At 43.5% G+C, this 20,653-nt stretch overlaps 1 protein-coding gene across 1 annotated transcript in view; it reads right to left on the bottom strand.

Annotated features, from left to right (window-relative positions):
* F12 (coagulation factor XII) overlaps nt 1-19,204 on the bottom strand; it is a 131,730-nt gene extending 112,526 nt beyond the window's left edge. The window contains exon 1 of the mRNA XM_040405532.1: nt 19,094-19,204. Coding sequence (XP_040261466.1) covers nt 19,094-19,153 — 60 coding nt within the window. The 5' untranslated portion in view covers nt 19,154-19,204. The remainder of the gene's footprint in view (nt 1-19,093) is intronic.
* Nucleotides 19,205-20,653: the final 1,449 nt, after the last annotated feature.

Raw genomic sequence — 20,653 nt, 5'->3', positions numbered from 1 at the left:
CCGGACCGTTTAATTGGGCGGTGCTGCCACATGCTATGCACGACAGAGGAGGGAGGCGGGGTAAGGGATACCCGGATGACGATATCAAGAATGGGTGGGGGACACCAGCATTATGCACTAGGAGTGGGTGGATACAAGGAATGGCAATGTAGATTTTGGGTATGTGATGATATAATTACAATGCGAATAAGGCTGAAATATAATATGTAATGGTGCGGCAACCAAAAGGATATACAAGTGGTTTATTTTTGTAATAGAGGGAATTGGTCCCCTATTTTTGATCTATGTTTTTATCTGTGTTTTTTATGTATGATTTTTATTTATGACTTTTATAAAAGAGGAAGTAATCTTTTCCTTATTTTTATATCTAATGTGTTTGTGAATGCATAAAGGAATGTTAATGACAGAATGATAATGTGAGATGTACAACTGTGTTTTATAAACTGCTGCATGTTCCGGAACCACACCGGCTAACTGATTAAGATCAGCTGGGCTATTTAAGGGCCTGAGTGCAAGCATGCACAGTAGATGCCCCTGAGGAAGCGAGGCAGCGAAACCCGGGTCGGGCAGGAACCTGACGTTCTGACATTTGTATTATATGCTTTTTGTCTACCAACTCTTGTGAGTATAATAAAACCTTTTAAGAAATAACTGCAAAGGGTGCTTCACTATTCTGCCTATCCCATTTGAACCCTTAGAGGAGGAGATCTTTTGAAGATTGGATCCTTTGGGTGTTGGGAAAAAGGGGCTCATCCTCTGCTATCCACGTTTATCGGGAGACTCGGTTCAGAGCAGCGCGGTTCCAAAATCCTTCATATGGTACTCATCAGTGTGCACGACCTACCACACTACTCCGGGACCAGCAGCAGCGCAAGTAATCTGTCCGTGTTGGGATACAGGACTGACTTTTCATTTTTCTATTTTACTACAAATAACTTGACCAGCTAAAACAGTACAGATTTGGTTGAATAGAAATGTGAGGCCTGTTTTTTTTTTGCGCTGTGTGACAGGTATAGGTTTAATCACAGAATTAGACTTGTATCTGCACGGTAGCGTGTGTGTTAAATTTTTCTGAATGACACTATCAGCACCTTCAATGTAAGATATCCTTTTTGGGATAGATTTTAAGTAGGCCTCATATAGCAGAAACTAGTTATTTTGAGAATGGCAAATTTGGGAATAGTTTTTCAACCCAGAACAAAAAGTGTACTTTTACGGTCACTACAAATAACTTGACCAGCTAAAACAGTACAAATTTGGTTGAATAGAAATGTCAGGTCTATTTTTTAGGCGCTGGGTGACAGGCTCAACTTGCCCCTGATGTAGTATATGGCCAAAAAATAACCACACTATTGATGGTTAAATGCACTTGGGTGACACAGGCTCAGCCTGCACCAGATGTAGTATATGGCCAAAAAATAACCAGACTGTTGATGGTTAAATGCACTTTGGTGACACAGGCTCAGCCTGCAGCTGATGTAGTATATGGCCAAAAAATAACCAGACTGTTGATGGTTAAATGCACTTCGGTGACACAGGCTCAGCCTGCAGCTGATGTAGGATATAGCAAAAAATAACCACACTATTGATGGTTAAATACACTTGGTGATAGCTTGTGCTGGCGCACCACAAGCCACAAAATGGTCGCCGATCACCACAGAAAAAAGTGATCTAAAAATGCTCTGGGCAGCCTCAAAAAAGTGAGCAAGTCGATATTAGCACTTCAATGATCCACAGCTGCAGATCGATCACAGAATGAAGTCTTTTGGAGGAGTTAATCACTGCCTAATCTCGCCCTAACGTCGCAGCAGCAACCTCTCTCTATGCTTGAATCAGCAGAGTGACGTGCAGCGCTACGTGACCCAAGCTTATATAGAGGCTGGGTCACATGCTGCACTGGCCAATCACAGCCATGCCAATAGTAGGCAAGGCTGTGATGGCCTCTTGGGGCAAGTAGTATGACGCTTGTTGATTGGCTGCTCTGCAGCCTTTCAAAAAGCGCCAAGAAAGCGCCGAACACCGAACCCGAACCCGGACTTTTACGAAAATGTTCGGGTTCGGGTCCGTGTCACGGACACCCCAAAATCTGGTACGAACCCGAACTATACAGTTCGGGTTCGCTCATCCCTAAAACTGATCAGGATTCTTCCGGCATAGAGCCCCGACGACGGAACTCTATGCCGGAAGAAAAGAACGCAAGTGTGAAAGGGCCCTAAGGGAACACAAATTCAGAGCCATAAATAGGCTAAAATGATGTAAAACACATTCCTATAATCAGCTAAGGATGCTGGTGATGCAGTGTGAATATATAAAATATGCACAAGTGCTAGTGAAGTACAGTGAGGTTTCACATGGTACTAATATGTAGTGACTATGATTACTATAGAAGCTGATGTCACTCTATGATATTATACTGCACTATTGGTTTACTGTGATGCAGATTAAAGGGTTTCTATCACTTTGTTTCACCTATTTAGCTTTCAGACACTAGCGATCCGCTAGTGTCTGCTTTATCTAACCATCCTAATATAAGAGCTTATTGTCCTGCCGTTTAGCTAAAAAAATAACTTATATAGATATGCAAATGAGCCTCTAGGTGCTATGGGGGCGTGATTAGCACCTAGAGGCTCCGTCTACCTTAACAAACTGCCGCCGCCCAGCGCGTCCCTCCAGCCCGCCCATCTCCAGCTGAAGCGATCCTCTCCGTGCGCGTCTCTGTTCTGCGCATGCGCAGTGAATGTCTGATCGCTTCCCTGCTCAGACATCTCCGATGCGCCTGTTCCTCGGAGCACTATGACGTCATCGGCGCAGGCGCAGTGGAGATGTCTGAGCAGGGAAGCGATCAGACATTCACTGCGCATGCGCCGAATACGAGGAGCATCGCATTCCGGAGGAGATGGGCGGGCTGGAGGGACGCGCTGGGCGGCGGCAGTTTGTTAAGGTAGACGGAGCCTCTAGGTGCTAATCACGCCCCCATAGCACCTAGAGGCTCATTTGCATATCTATATAAGTTATTTTTTTAGCTAAACGGCAGGACAATAAGCTCTTATATTAGGATGGTTAGATAAAGCAGACACTAGCGGATCGCTAGTGTCTGAAAGCTCAATAGGTGAAACGAAGTGATAGAAACCCTTTAAATAATCAGAGAGCAACTCTCATGTTAATGGTTTAATATCTCTTATAGGAAAGTTATACTTGTTATTGAGAATGAATTATTGACTATAGGATTATTATTATTATTATTATTAATATATTAATAATATTAATTAATATTAGTGTATTACTATAGGAGGATAGGATTTACTGCTACATTTCCTGTATCCCCATATACTGAAGGTCATGTGTTTGTTCTTTCCAGAACATGTTCAATAAAATCACTTCCATCTTCACCCAGCCCGCTCCCTTCGCACATTGGAATTATTGACCATACTTTCAGCATATGTGCAACACGAGCGCAATTACGTCATCAAAGGTCCTTTTGCAGGTCCTCAAAGAAGAAAAAAGAAGACAATGCTGGCTGTGCGATGAAGTGGATGAGGTGAGTTAATATTTTTTTTTTAACCCTTTAAGCATCATTTTAGTAAGCATTCTGTATTAAGAATGCTTTTATTTTCCTTTATAACCATGTTATAAGGGAAAATAATACAGTAAATTGAGTTTAATCAATTTACTAACATCATCTCCTAGCAACCATGCGTGAAAATCGCATTGCATCCGAACTTGCTTGCAGATGCTGTGCAATTTTCACACAGCCCCATTAATTTGGAGCCTGCGTTACGTGAAAAATGCAGAATATAGAACATGCTGCGATTTTCACGCAACGCACAAGTGATGCGTGAAAATCACCGCTCATGTGCACAGCCCCATAGAAGTGAATGGGTCCGGATTCAGTGTGGGTGCAATGCGTTCACCTCACGCATTGCACCCGCGCGGAAAACTCGCCCGTGTGAAAGGGGCCTTACAGTATGCGGCAGTTAGAAGCCTCCCGCGCCCAATAATTGTATGTCCACACATCATAAGTCTGCCTATCGAGATCTGATGCTCTGATTTCTGCCATGCATGTGCTTCAGATATGCCCACAGATCTAGATGATAATTAGAACTAATCAGTTTTATGCTTTTTATTTTTTTTACATTGCATGTGAACAGGGAACTAAAGCCCCATTGACTTGCTTTGGACGTACAAGATTAGCTGATTTGATGAGGATTTTGGATATCCTCATCATATCCTAAACATGTGAATGGTGTCTAACAAAAAACTTGTCCACCAGCCAGCATGTATTGTCCATACACCAGTCCCAGCTACAGCTGTTTCTAAAAAAAAATTGAATTATGGCACAGCAATCAATACTATTTTACACAATTCCATATCTTGTGGATCTGGTTATTTGATTTCAACCCAAAATCCTCAGAGGCCACTTGCACTGTCCAAGTCTGGTGGGAAAGCAGACAGCAGATTATAAAAATAGATGGTATCTGTACCCCATCCCCCCAGAATGTGTAGTTATTCTATGGTACTGTAGGTAGCCTATTGTTCATAGTCTCCAACAACTCATTCTTTTAAATGACAATGACAAACATCTGTAATGTGCTTTTCTCACAGGGGCTTACTAACTATAACCCTGAGAGTGGCTGCTATATAGGTGCTCGACCTCAACACACAACACACACTAGGGTCAATTTTGTAGGAAGCTAGTTTGCCTATTTGTATATTTTTGAAGTGTTGGAGGAAACCGGAGTACCCAGAGAAAACCCACACAAACACAAGGGGAACATACAAACTCCATGCAGATGTTGTCCTTTGTCAGATTTGAACCTAGAACCCCAATGCTGCAAGACAGCGGTGCTAACCACTGAACCCCTTCATGCACCACTATCCCTTCATTTAACACAAATGTTTAGATGTCTAGTCTGGAATTTGCATACATTTTTGGCGTCTGGTCTAATGTCTGAAATTATTTGTGCTGCTAAGGAGGCTGGAAATGGCTGAGAAAGCAAGAGGCCAAATATGTCTCTGCTGGATATTCTACAATCCTAGAGAAGAAAAAGACAGTGTGCATCTGCAACGGGCACCTCCCCCTAGGGCCCTCTATGTAATGGGACCCAGGTATAGGAATGCCGAGTGGTATAGTGCGGCCTAAAATGTCCCTTTACGTGTGTCACGGTGCTCCTACCTGGATACAGCTGCACCCCAGGCTTTGGCTTCGAAGCAATAAATAGGGGGAATAATTGAGGTATTTGCAAGAAAAATTGAGTCCAGACCTTGTATATAGTTGAACAGCAGTTTTACTTGAATAAACGTTCATCAGAAACAGTCTCCAAGCTTTATCATGATCCCAGCAGACTTTAGCGTGAAAACTGGCAGGCAAACTCGACTCTGCTACATCTGTTTCTCTCTGGCTCTGCTGTACTGACAGGCTGGCTGTATAACTCAGATTCTTCTGTATTCTGCACTTCTTTCTTTGTAGTCTGTCTCTAGATTAGGACAGGGAACTTTCCTCCTGGCTCCTGAGGCTTCAAGCTGTGGCCTCCATGGGGACATCCAGCAGAGACATGCCCTGCACACCTGTCCCCTAGCAGGGGGTAAGCTAGACTAGTTAGAACTGGTCCCCACCCTTCCTGCAGGAAGTGGGACTAGCCAGGGTTAGAATGGAATGGAAAACTCCATTCTACCTAAGTATAGCTCTACCATTTACACTGCCACCTGCTGGTGAACAAGGCACATTACATGTAATAAACAGTTACATAACATGATTATGAATGCACATTGTGGAAGACCTGGAAAGACATTATACAATATATACATAAGATGACATTATATTAGCCCATTAGAGATAGTAGCAGGGTGCAGGAGTTGTAACACCACTCTGGGGTGTTACAGATTTACAATCAGAGGAGATGTTATTCCTCCCCTTTACCACCCCCCTTCTCTGTAGTATGCATTCAGTCCAATACTGTTAGTGGTGACAGGACTCCCTTTTGACAAGGAGAATGGTAACATCCATGTTTGTCATTTCCAGGAGGACTAACAAAGTAAAAATAGAATGCAGAGTTGTAAGAAAAGATGCTCCAGAATTGTTACAGTATTTACTGAAATAGACATGTCAGGATAGGTGACGGCTCCACAAACTGTTATGCATTCTGCCTGTGACTGTCTGATCAGTGCTGTAGTCTCTCTCCTAGTCTGCAGTGTGATAGTACTCTGTGAAGACTGGTGTCTGAGTAGCATGTGGTCACTGTGTGGCATAATTATTGGATATTGGTGCTTATGTAGTGGTAGTGTAGAGTGTGATAGGTCTTTATATATTCCACTTTAATTTTCCTTCTTGTGTTGATGGTGTGGGTTACATAGATTAAACTGGTGAGGGCCTTGAAAAAAAAGGAAGAGGGACACTATATACAGTGTACAAAATCCAGGACTGTCCCGCCGGATCCGGGACGGTTGAGAGGTATTCGTAAAGCAAAATTTGCTGAACCATGAATTGTGTGGCACTATTTTTCCACAAGAAGGGCAAGGTGATATTCTATGTAGGCTGATGGGGAATATGTTCCAGGCTGTTTATAAGTCCATGTCCGGCCTTGAGCAGTAGCGAAGAAGTGACTCCATCACACCTGCTGCACTGAGTGAGAGAAACACAAGCAGGGGAGAATGTGCCCAATTCATCATGGGAACAGGGCTAGGTGAGTAGTGCTTTTATTTATTTTATTAAAACTTCCTGAGCATCAATATTGGAGCACTAAGGGAGCAGTATTGTTGTGAGGGGCATTAAGAGGTAAATCTATTGTAAGGGGGCAAAAAAGGAAAAGCAATATTGTGAGGGGAGCACTTACATAGAAACATAAAAACATAGAATGTGTCGGCAGATAAGAACCATTTGGCCCATCTAGTCTGCCCAATATACTGAGTACTATGGATAGCCCCTGGCCCTATCTTATATGAAGGATGGCCTTATGCCTATCCCATGCATGCTTAAACTCTTTCACTGTATTTGCAGCTACCACTTCTGCAGGAAGACTATTCCATGCATCCACTACTCTCTCAGTAAAGTAATACTTCCTGATATTACTTTCAAACCTTTGCCCCTCTAATTTAAAACTATGTCCTCTTGTAGCAGTTTTTCTTCTTTTAAATATTCTCTCCCACTTAGGGGTCATAACAGATGTAAGGGACAATAGGGGCATAACTGCTGTGTGGGGACACTAAAGAGGCATAACTACTGTGTGGGGGCACTGAGGGGACATAACTACTGTGTGGCGGCACTAAAGAGGCATAATTACTATGTGGGGCAAAATTACTGTGTGAGGGCACTAAGGGACATAACTACTATGTGGGGGCACTAAGGGGTATAACTACTGTGTGCGGGAAAATGGTATTGGGCGCGATTGGATGTGTATAGATACATATTGGGCAGAGTTAGAGGCGTGGTTTATTCTAAAAATAAGTCTGATAAGGTCTCTCCTTTCACTACACATTTTCACTATATATAGCTCAGTATATTGTAGTCCTTTTAGGGACAGATCGGTCTGAGTGTTGTTGAGGGACAACATTGGGGGGATGGGACATATTAGTCCAATGGCAGATAAATAGGGGCTTCCAGAACTCCGAGTTGGTGCAGGTAATTTTCAATTTTTCTTTTTCTTTTCTATTTATTAATTTAATTTACATTTGATTATTTTCTATAATTTCTTACCATATTTATTAACATTAATTATATATTTTTGCGTAATTTTTAATGTTTCATATTATGTTATTAAAAGTAAAGGTGAAGGGATAGGGATATTAGGAGGTGATTCACGTTTTAATATTTTATTATTATATCCACTTATTAAGAAAGTGTGTTTTTCACACATATGTTAGGCTACTTTCACACCTGCGTTCGGGTGTCCGCTCGTGAGCTCCGTTTGAAGGGGCTCACAAGCGGCCCCGAACGCAACCGTTCAGCCCTAATGCATTCTCAGTGGACGCGGATCCGCTCAGAATGCATCAGTCTGGCAGCGTTCAGCCTCCGCTCCGCTCAGCGAGCGGACACCTGAACGCTGCTTGCGGATCCGTACAGACTTACAATGGAAGTCAATGGGGACGGATCCGCTTGAAGATGACACCATATGGCTCAATCTTCAAACGGATCCGTCCCCCATTGACTTTCAATGTAAAGTCTGGACGGATCCATTCAGGCTACTTTCAGACTTATTTTTTTTTCAAACTATAATGCAGACGGATCCGTTCTGAACGGATACAAACGTCTGCATTATAGGAGCGGATCCGTCTGAGCAGACATCAGACGGACCCGCTCTGAACGCTAGTGTGAAAGTAGCCTTACACTTAGGGCTGTTTCACACGAGCGGATGCCGTGCGTGGCATCCGCTCCGTGAAAGAGTGCCAAGACCCGATGCAGACTGCAGAGGCACGGAGCATTAACATGACTGATAATGCTCCGTGCCTCTTTGTGATCTCTTTACTACGAAATCACAGTTGTCACTGATTTCGTAGTAAAGAGATCACAGAGAGGCACGGAGCATTATCAGTCATGTTAATGCTCCGTGCCTCTGCAGTCTGCATCGGGTCTTGGCACTCTTTCACGGAGCGGATGCCACGCACGGCATCTGCTCGTGCGAAACAGCACTTATTCTTATTTATTTTTTATATGTACACGTGGTAAGTTTGTTCACATATCACTTTATTTTGATAATAATATATGATCTAATTATGAATTTATTCAATATTATTTTTTAACACATGATTCAATTATACAATATCAATTATTGAACTGGTTTCAATTGGGTTTGTTCAAAAAATGTGTCACAAAAAAAAACTGGCACCATCAGGCGCACTGAGAGGAGGACGCTCGCTCGGCCGCTCCTTCCTCAATGCGCCTGCGCCAGGTGTAGATGTGACGTCAGTGCGACTGAAGACAGGTACGGTGCCGGCGCCAGATTTTGAATGCAAACAGGGCCAGCAGAGAAAGATCCCGTCCGCTGGCCCTGTCAATCAACATGCGGTCTTTAGGATAGGAGGATGCGGCTGCTACCAGCAAGTAGCCGTCCTACTTGCTGGTAGCAAGGTAATTTGCATATTTTAAAAGTACGTTTTTAACAGAATCTGCTGAACCAAAATTATTAATTACAGTATGATTTGGGCGACTAAAGCCTCATTCACATGTCAGTGTTTCACGGACGTGTGCTGTACTTCTCCGCGGACAGCACACGTTCCCATTCATTTGAATATGTGTATTCACACAGTGTTTTAGCACGGTCTGTGGGTCCGTGTTTCAAGCACGGATGCATGTCCTATTTTGGTCCGTGTTCCTGGATCCCTCACGCCCATCATAGTCTATAGGTCCGTGAAAAACACGGATGCAACACGGATGCCATCCATGTTGCATCCGTATTTCACGGATCATTAAGAAGAGATGCTTTGAAAAAAAAATTCAGCTGTTCAGTGTCAGTGAAACACGGATGCAAAATGGACAGCAAAAAACAGACCCACGGACCCAACACGGATCTGTCACAGGAGAAAACACGGATTGAACACGGTCCGTATTACCACTGATCCAAAACTGACACGGACGTCTGCATGAGGCATAAGCCAGTTCTACTTTACACCAGTTTAATAAATAACCCCAAACGTTTCTGTACATATGTATGGGGATTTATCGTAATTACTGTCCTGAACAAAACCTTTCTACATTGCATTACTGGCCTGCCTGATTATTGTCTTCATTAGAAAATGTTGCACACACTTTGTGAATTTGGTGCACTTTTGCCACAAATTACACGGTCACCATGCACCAAAACACCCCTGAGACATGTGGTAGCAGCTGCAGAGGATGAAGGGTAACTAAAAGCTGTCATTTAGCAAGCTGAAAATGGCCCAAGCTTACATTCCATATTTATAACGCCTCTGGCTGCCATTTTTTGCGTATTTCCCTTGTGACTGACAGTTTTCAAAATGGAATCTAATTTGTCACAAGCATGCTCCAAATTTCTAAAACATTGTAAATAGAATGAAGTGGCTCACTACTGTTAGCGGGTGGTACGGTGCTGCAAACTAAAATTGAGGACACCCCACCTCAATGTAAGAAATATACAAAAAAATGATGGAAGTGAGCACTCACTCTATGGCAATTACCAGTTACCAATAAATCTGAGTAATTGCCATAGAGTGAGTGCTCACTTCCATCATTTTTTTGTTCATTTTTTTGTAAATTTCTAAAACACACATAACACTGTCAGCCAGTCTAAGCTGGATCACAGTAGTCACATATTGTAGGAGGGTTTTCTAAAATTCACATATATTGGGGCAACACTTTAGTAAATCCGATGCAAGGCACATGCAAGTTGTGTCATATTAAGGGTCCATTCACACGTCCGTGTAATGGGTCCGCATCCGTTCCGCAATTTTGAACCCATTCATTCTCTATGGGGACGGAATGGATGCAGAGAGCGGCAAAATTGGTTTAAGGTCTCTCCTTAGCCTCTTTAAAATTTGGAGGTATGTCACTGCATATTACACAATAGCAGAACATAGAGAACATAGAAGTGCAGTACAGCACTTAAGAGCTGACATTCTACAAAGTATATTGGAATATTCAGGAAGGTGGGGGCCCCTCATGAAATTTTTGCACTGGGCCCACCAATGTGTTAAAACGGCCCTGGACCCAGCATAGGCATTAAGGGCCACCTTCAACCCGAGCCACTGCATAGGCAATCCACTCAAGTCAAATTAACTAGCAGAAAAAAGACTCTTCTGCCCCGATTGTCTACTACAATGTAGCAGCGCAGGTGACTCTTTGGTCCTGATTGTCTTCTACAATGTAGCAGCGCAGGTAAAGTATATCAATCTGAAGTGAGGGCTATTGTGACTTCCAAAATGGATTTCAAAGTAAGAATACCTCCATCACCAATGTGATGTGTTAATCCAGAGAAATGCTCCCTTTAGTTTTTTATGCAAAAATGGTTTTCAGTGCACCTTTGACTGGGCCGTTCATTGGTTGCACCAATGCTCTGCCATAACACAGCTCAGATCCTCCCCTTCTTGTTTGATAGACAAGCAATGAGATTTCAAAGCTGGTAGTGATGACACAGGGGAAGCCTGGGGCACCAAATAGAGCAACCTCGCCCATGGTGCACTGAGAACCTAATTAATAAGGAGAAGCTTTTCTCTGGGTTAGGCCTATTGCACACGACCGTATGGCTTTTTCAGTGTTTTGCGGTCCGTTTTTCACGGACCCGTTCTTCCGTTTTTTGCTTCCGTTGTGTTTCCGTTTCTGTTCCGTTTTTTTCCGTTCCGTTTTTCCGTATGGCATATACAGTATACAGTAATTACATAGATAAAATTGGGCTGGGCATAACATTTTCAATAGATGGTTCAGCAAAAAACGGAACGGAAACGGAAGACATACGGATGCATTTCCGTATGTGTTCCGTTTTTTTGCGGACCCATTGACTTGAATGGAGCCACGGACCGTGATTTGCGGGCAATAATAGGACATGTTCTATGTTAAAACGGAACGGAAAAACGGAAATACGGAAACGGAATGCATATTACACAATAGCAGAACATAGAGAACATAGAAGTGCAGTACAGCACTTAAGAGCTGACATTCTACAAAGTATATTGGAATATTCAGGAAGGTGGGGACAAATTGCGGACAAAAATAGGCAGTTCTATGGGGTGTCGCCCGGGTGTATTGCGGATCCGCAATTTGCAGATCCGCAATGCCCAACCGACGTCTGAATGAACCCTCACAGGAAGTTTACACTTTTTGTAAATGCGCACCAATGTATATTAGAGATTAAACCCAATAGGTATCACACTGAATCACATGAATAACACTGCATAGGTTTATTGCCTGCAGATACAGTAGGTCTCTTTCAGATTAGTGTAGTTCACGTCTGAATGCTGTCGGAGTGTAGATAAGACAGTACCCGGACTGGCCACTGACCCATTGGGCCAATTCATAGGTCGGTGCAGGGTAAATTGCAGCATGCACTATTTAGGTCCAACAAGTAAATGGGTGTGCAAGACAAGAAAAGAACGGAAACAAACACCATCAGCGCATGGTCCATTTAACCAATTAGTAATCACCAATAAGACTTTTTACGGCGGGACATAGCTGGTCCTATCCAGTCTAAGCGCTGCATGGGTCTCACGTGAAATGAAGAGCAGGGGCTCAGCTCTGACAGGAGAGCCGGGGTCATGCTCTAACTGCCTTGACTGGCAGAAGGGCTGATCCGCTTAGGTGTTGCAGCCAATAGTGACTGTCGCATCTCAGCAGTTACAGAGGGAGCAGACTCCCTCTGTCTCCCATTGGCACACCATGAATGAGATTGTGGGATGCCAATATCTTGGCATGGCAGCCTGGGGCCTAAAGAAAATGTAGCAAAAAATCCCAGCAGACACTCTTTGTCTTCAAAACATCTCTTTCTTTATTTCATTAGTGCAGATACATATTGAGGACGCGTATCGGCCCGTCCAGTTTTCATCAGCTCATTGAGCTCATCATGAGCTGAGGAAGGCTGGACTGGCTGATACGTGTCCTCAATATGTATCTCCATTGATGCAATAAAGAAATAAATGTTTTGAAGACAAAGAGCATCCGCTGGGATTTTTTGCTACATTTCCATTGGAGTGATTCCTTTCCCGAAATGAAAGTCAGGTGCTGACCATTTCTGCAAGTTAGGGCCTAATGAAGGCCCTTAGTAGGCTGTGGACCCATTCCCTTCTATGGGGCCCAAAAGATGTGGACAGCACACCGTATGCTGCTGCATCTTTTCTTCCGTTCCACAGCTCTTAAAAACAAATAAAACATGTCCTATACTTGTCAGTGAAAATCAGGACACGGCTAACCGCGTACCCATACCTTCACGCAGTGCCGCCCGACTATTCGTAACCATGGCCCTATTGAAGTCTATAGATCCGCAAGAAAGCAGTCTGATTATTTGCGGAGATGCTGAATTGTTCACATTGCATAAGTAATGTAAGGTATTATAGAAGCGATCAAAAGATTGCCTATTAAAGTCCCCGTGTGGGGCTAGTAATAGTTAAAAGTTTTATTAACCAGCTCCCGACCGCCTAACGCAGGGATGCGTCCTGCGGGCGGCCGGGTTATTCCTCCTTGATACATTGGCGCGTCATCTCGCGAGACGCGAGATTTCCTGTGAACGCGCGCTCCTGTTCACAGGATCGCAAGGTAAACAAGTTGATCTACAGCCTGCCAGCGGCGATCATTCGCTGGCAGGCTGTAGATGCGATTTTTCTAACCCCAGAAAGGTATATCAGACGCTGTTTTGTTAACAGCGTCTGATATACCTGCTACCTGGTCCTCTGGTGGTCCCTTTTGCTTGGATCGACCACCAGAGGACACAGGCAGCTCTGTAAGTAGCACCAAGCACCACACTACACTACACCCCCCCCTGTCACTTATTAACCCCTTATTAACCCCTGATCACCCCATATAGACTCCCTGATCACACCCCTGTCATTGATCACCCCCCTGTAAGGCTCCATTCAGACGTCCGTATGTGTTTTGCGGATCCGCGGATCCACAAAACACGGACACCGGCAATATGCTGTCCGCATTTTGTGGATCCGCACATTGCCAGAACTATATAGAAAATGCCTTTTCTTGTCCGCAATTGCGGACAAGAATAGGACATGTTCTATATTTTTGCGGAACGGAGGTGCAGACCCGGAAGTGCAGATCCGCAATTCCGGATCCGAGCGGGACAAAGTCTGTCTCCATAGAAATGAATGGGTCCGCAATTCCGTTCCGCAAAATGCGGAACAGAATTGCGGACGTGTGAATGGGGCCTAAGGGTCCCTTATCATTGCCAGTTAGTTAGCCACTTGTTAGGTAGTTAGCGCCCACCGCAACGCAGTCACTGATTCGTCGCTGATTAGCGTCATCGCTGTCGCTAATCAGCACTAGTACTATATAGTATCTGTAAGTGATCAAGACTGATCGCAATCAGATCTATATCAGTACATTAGGGTCACCTTAGGCTCTACAAAAAACGCAGTGTTCGCAATCAGGCCTGATCTTGTGCGCACACTTGCGTTCAGTCCGCCCCACCGCAGTGACAGAAATGTTTTTTTTTCTGATCACTGCAAAAACACCGTAAAATCGCTGCGGCGCTATAAAGATCACTTTTGAGCTTTTTGGATCTTTATTAGCGATCGCAGCTTTTATTTTTTTTGCACATTTTTTGGCAGAGATTTTTTCATCCACATTCATCGATGCGAATGAAGAAATCTGTGACGTTCATTTTTTCTTTCAGCCCAGAGGCTGAACGAAAAAAAAAAATCTCTTTACCCGTATGCTCAATATAAGGCCTCATGCACACGACCATGCCGTTTTTTTCGGTCTGCAAACCGCAGATGCGCAAAAAACAGAAGGCGCCCGTGTTGACTTCCGCAATTTGCCAAAACGGCGGCTCGGATGCCTACCCAAACAACGGTCGTGTGCATGAGGCCTAAGGAGAATAGCAGAAACTCCTAATGCTGGCCATACATGTAATGATTGCGGAGACCCTCAAATGCCAGGGCAGTACAAACACCCCACAACTGACCCCATTTTGGAAAGAAGACACCACAAGGTATTCGCTGAGGGGCATATTGAGTCCATGAAAGATTGAACTTTTTGTCACAAGTTAGCGGAAAGGGAGACTTTGTGAGAAAATAAATAAATATCAATTTCCGCTAACTTGTGGCAAAAAAAAAAATCTTCTATGAACTCGCCATGCCCCACACGGAATACCTTGGGGTGTCTTCTTTACAAAATGGGGTCACATGTGGGGTATTTATACTGCACTGGCATTTTAGGGGCCCTAAAGCGTGAGAAGAAGTCTGGAATCCAAATGCCTAAAATTGCCCTCCTAAAAGGTACTTTTTGGACTTTCTACCCATGCTGGGTGAGAGAAATATCTGGGAAAAGTTGGGAAAAGTTGTCTTTTACAGAGATATTTATCTCACCCAGCATGGGTATATGTAAAAATACACCACAAAACACATTGCCCTACTTTTCCTGAGTACGGCGATACCACATGTGTGACACTTTTTTGCAGCCTAGGTGAGCAAAGGGGCCCAAATTCCAATGAGTACCTTTACAATTTCACAGGGCATTTTTTACGCATTTGGATTCCAAACTACTTCATACGCTTTAGGTCCCCTAAAATGCCAGGGCAGTATAAATACCCCACAAGTGACCCCATTTTGGAAAGAAGACACCCCAAGGTATTTCGTGAGGGGCATGGCGAGTTCATGTAAAATTTTATTTTTTGTCGCAAGTTAGTGGAATATGAGAATTTGTAAGAAAAAAAAATAAAAAATCATTTTCCGCTAACTTGTGACAAAAAATAAAAACTTCCATGAACTCACTATGCCCATCAGCGAATACCTTAGGGTGTCTACTTTCCGAAATGGGGTCATTTGTGGGGTGTTTCTACTGTCTGGGCATTGTAGAACCTCAGGAAACATGACAGGTGCTCAGAAAGTCAAAGTGCGTAAATCAATTTTTTTGCACCATAGTTTGTAAACGCTATAACTTTTACCCAAACCAATAAATATACACTTATTGCATTTTTTTTTATCAAAGACATGTAGAACAATAAATTTAGAGAAAAATGTATATAGAAATGTAGTTTTAGGGCTCTTTCACACTTGCGTTCTTTTCTTCCGGCATAGAGTTCCGTCGTCGGGGCTCTATGCCGGAAGAATCCTGATCAGTTTTATCCTAATGCATTCTGAATGGGGAGAAATCCGTTCAGAATGCATCAGGATGTCTTCAGTTCCGGACCGGAACGTTTTTTGGCCTGAGAAAATACCGCAGCATGCTGCGCTTTTTGCTCCGGCCAAAAATCCTGAACACTTGCCGCAAGGCCGGATCCGGAACTAATGCCCATTGAAAGGCATTAATCCGGATCCGGCCTTAAGCTAAACGTCGTTTCGGCGCATTGCCGGATCCGACGTTTAGCTTTTTCTGAATGGTTACCATGGCTTCCAAGACGCTAAAGTCCTGGCAGCCATGGTAAAGTGTAGTGGGGAGCGGGGGAGCAGTATACTTACCGTCCGTGCGGCTCCCCGGGCGCTCCAGAGTGACGTCAGGGCGCCCCATGCGCATGGATGACGTGATCACATGGACACGTCATCCATGCGCATGGGGCGCTCTGACGTCATTCTGGAGCCCCCCGGGAGCCGCACGGACTGTAAGTATACTGCTCCCCCGCTCCCCACTACTACTATGGCAGCCAGGACTTTAATAGCGTCCTGGCTGCCATAGTAACACTGAACGCATTTGGAAGACGGATCCGTCTTCAAATGCTTTCAGTTCTCTTGCGTTTTTCCGGATCCGGCGTGTAATTCCGGCAAATGGAGTACACGCCGGATCCGGACAACGCAAGTGTGAAAGGGCCCTTATTTGAAAAATTTTACAACAGAGAGTCAATTTTTATTAATATCAAAAAAAGTAAAAATGTCAGCAGCAATGAAATACCACCAAATGAAAGCTCTATTAGTGAGAAGAAAAGGAGGTAAAATTCATTTGGGTGGTAAGTTGTATGACCGAGCAACAAACCGTGAAATTAGTGTAGTGCAGAATTGTAAAAAGTGGTCTGGTCATTAAGGGGGTTTAAGCTAGGTGAGCTGAGGTGGTTAAAGAAAAAAATTCCAAGTTAAAGATATACACCTTTTTCCATTTACAAAAAAAGTTTTTCAAGGGGAAAAAATACTAAAATAAAATTCCCCTCCACATATTTGGTATCAACTCATCTGTAATGACCCGTACTACACAATAATGTAATTTATACTGAAAGTAAAAACTAAAGAAGAAAACAAACCAGAATTGCTGTTTTTTCTTATTTTTTTCTGTCGGATAAATGCTTATAAGGCCTCATGCACATGAACGTATTTTGTTTCCGTGTCTGTTTTGTTTTTTTTGCGGATAGGATGCAGACCTATTCATTTTAATGGGTCCGCAAATACGGACAGCACACCGTGTGCTATCCGCATCCGTATGTCCGTTCCGTAGCCCCGCAAAAAAAATATAACATGTCCTATTCTTGTCCGTTTTAGGCATTGTTACAATGGATCCGCAAAAAAAATTGGATGGCATACGGATGTGTGCATGTAGCCTTAGGCCTCTTTCACACGGCCGTTTTTTTTTTTCCGTTTTGCGGGCCGTTTTTTGCGGTCCGTATACGGTCCGTATACGGAACCATTGATTTCAATGGTTCCGCAAAAAAAACGGAATGTACTCCGTATGCATTCCGTTTCCGTATTTCCGTTTTTCCGTTCCGTTTTAACATAGAACATGTCCTATATTTGGCCGCAAATCACGTTCCGTGGCTCCATTAAAGTCTATGGGTCCGCAAAAAAACGGAATGCATACGGAAGTGCATCCGTATGTCTTCCGTATCCGTTCCGTTTTTTGCGGATCCATCTATTGAAAATGTTATGCCCAGCCCAATTTTTTCTATGAAATTACTGTATACTGTATTTGCCATACGGAAAAACGGAACGGAAAAACGGAACGGAAACGGAAACACAACGGAAACAAAAAACGGAACAATGGATCCGTTTAAAACGGACCGCAAAACACTGAAAAAGACATACTGTCGTGTGAAAGAGGCCTTATTCTGTGTATTGTAACAACTACATTATGTGATTGCCTGTTTCCAGACACTGTTATGTTGTTAATAAAGTACTGCTAAAAAGAAAAGGCCGGAAGGGGCAGAAACCCGCTGCACATGTACAGAGAGAGGGCTGAGAGAGAAGAAAGCCAAAAGCACATGTGCTGAGATTCTGATGTTACTGAAAGTTATATTCATATGTTGTGCTGTTATATCTGAATAAAACCCTGTTGTTCATTGTGCTACGCCTGATGGAGACCTGATTAATACGCTGCCAATATTTTCTTATTTTTATTATTTGTGACCAAAAAATTTTTATAAAAAGGGATTAAAAAGTGTTATATACCCCAAAATGATACCAATGAAAACTAAAAGTTGTCTTGCAAAAATCAAGCCCTCACGCAGCTCTATAGAAAGAAAGTTATGGTTCTTTTCGTGTGGCAATGCAAAAAGTTTTTTTTTATTGTGCAAAAGTAGTAAAATATAAAAACAGAAATTATGGATTTGGCATCACTGTAATCGTACTGACCCAGAGAATAAATGTTTTTATTCTAAAAAAATGCAGCAAAACTTATAACTTAAAAACTCAACGGCAGTATTGATGTTTTTTCCATCCCCCCGAGAATGAGTTAACAAAAGTTAATCAGTAAGTTATGTGTACACCAAAATGGTGCCATTAAAAACTACAACTTGTCCTGCAAAAACAAGCTCTCAGATGGCTACACTCGACGGAAAAATAAAAAAGTTATATCTATTGGAAAGTGATGATGAAACAAAATTGCATGGTCACTAAGACCCAAAACAGGCTGGTCACAAGGGGTTAAAAATTTGTCCACAATACAGAGTTTTAGGTCACTCGTCTGAAAGAACCCTTAGGGTATGACTACACAGTCAGGTTTCCTGATGATGTTTTGGAAGCCAAAATCAGGGTTGGATCATAAAAAGTGAGAAAGTGTAAAGGACAGATACAAGTTGTCATCTTTTTTGGAATTCACTTCTAGTTTTTGCTTCCACGACTGCATCAGGAAACCTGACGGTGTAGTCGTACCCTTTGTCAGTGCTTTCCCTTTTGCTGCAGGGATCATAGATATCTAAGTTGTATTTATGTAAACCTACCTGTTTGCTCTAATTATAAGCATAATTATTAAAATACTACATTAAATGCTACATTAGATACTACATGAGATAAAGCAGTGACAGGGGTGTCAGTATGGAACACTTCTAGCCAGATAGGAACTTAACAAACCTGCTTGTCCAGGTTTCTGCAGTTAGGGAAAGAAAAGAAAAATTTACAGTAAGAGCGACCTCAGTGCTTCAACATGGCTGACATGTTTCAGACTGGTGAACACATGCTGGGCAAGAAAACCATAAACAGTTTAGTGACGTGACTTCACCTGTAAATCAGGGTTTCCAGTCCTGTCAATACAGTCATAGCTTAAGTGGCACAACTCATAGATGGTACTTACTGGTTTGGCATACATAGCTCCAAGGAAAACAAGAAAGAAGAACAGAGAGGGAAGCTTCATGGTGTCTACACAAAATGTTACTAAGCTCAAAGAGAAAAAGCAAAGGTTAGGAAATTGTGCTGGTGAAAAAAGGGCATTGACCCTTTACCTCAGGTCTGCATTGCAGGTCTGTTTGCTCTCCATGTCATCTCATACAACCCTATTGTAGGAACCAGATGAAAATCCCATTACCGTTATAACACATCATATGTATATGGAATGATACACTTCAAAGCTTATATTTTGAAAAAGTGAAGCCCAACACATGCAGAATAAATGCTGTCACTTTGTTACATTCATGTGCAACAGAGGTGCGTTCCGCAACGAGTCCCTTTAAGATAAGTGTTTTGTGACGCCAGTTGCAATGAAGCAACAACGGGACAGAGTCCCTTTAAGAAATGGTGTTGGTACCCAGGTGTAGGAATGGCCGAGTGATATAGGGTGGCCTATAATGTCCCTTAATGTTTTGTGCACGTGTCACGGTGCTCCTACCTGGATACGCCGGTACCCCAGGCGTTGGCTCTGAAGCAGACAAAGGGGGTAGTTAACTTGCGAATGAAGAATAAATTGAGTCCAGACCTGATGAAGTTCAATAACAGCTTTAATTTGCATAAACATTTCTCCAAACGGGTTACATATTTTGTCTTGGTTCCAGCAGGATTTTGCATTAACTGTGGCAGGCAAACTCCTCTCTGCTACATCTGTCTCTCTCTGGCTCTGCTGTGCTAACAAGCTTAAATGGAATCTCTGCTTCTGCAGGATACTGCAACTTCTCTCTGTAGTCTGACTCTAGATTAATCCAGGGAACTTTCTTCCTGGTGTCACAGGACGTTGAGGCGCTCGCTCTCCTCAGCACCGTCGGCGTCCCGTTTTTGTGCAGGAGCGAGGACGCATACAGCGTCCTCATCTCCTAGGTGATAGGGGGCAGGACGGACCGGCCGCGTACGTCTCCTCCGCGCGGCTGGTGTCCTCAGTTTCCCCAGCAACCAGGGGAGGTCTGAGCACCGAGCTGGGCACTCGGTGCTCAGCTGTATTCCCTAGTGTGGGTCATGTGACGCTGGCCACGTCACATGACCCCAGCTAGCCAGTATTTAACAGGCACCCTGCTGGCCACAGGTTGCCTGTTAATTAGGTTCCTGGCGATATTTGGTTTACTAGTATACTTACCTGATCCTGTGTTCCCTGACGATCCTCCTGCTCCTCCTGTACTGCGCTACTCTCCTGGTATTCTGACCCCGGCTTCCACCTGACGATTCTTTGCGGACTCCTGTTTTACTTCATTACTCTCCTGGTATTTGACCTCGGCTTCTCATGACTATTCTCTGCTTATCCCTTGGTACTGCGTAGCTCTCTAGGTATTGACCCAGTCCATTCACGATCCGTTATTTGTCTTGTCTGTCCTCCCTGCACGTATCCTAAGTTAGGGATTGCCGTCCAGTTGTCCCCTGTCATCAGGACTCGCGAGGCAAGTAGGCAGGGCCAGGGATGAGGGTGGAGCGCAGTGGTCACTATCCTCCCCCC

Source organism: Bufo bufo, chromosome 1, assembly GCF_905171765.1.
Source record: "Bufo bufo chromosome 1, aBufBuf1.1, whole genome shotgun sequence".
Taxonomy (NCBI): Eukaryota; Metazoa; Chordata; class Amphibia; order Anura; family Bufonidae; genus Bufo; species Bufo bufo.
Note: the sequence above shows the minus strand (reverse complement) of the source record. Positions and strands in the feature narration are given on the sequence as shown.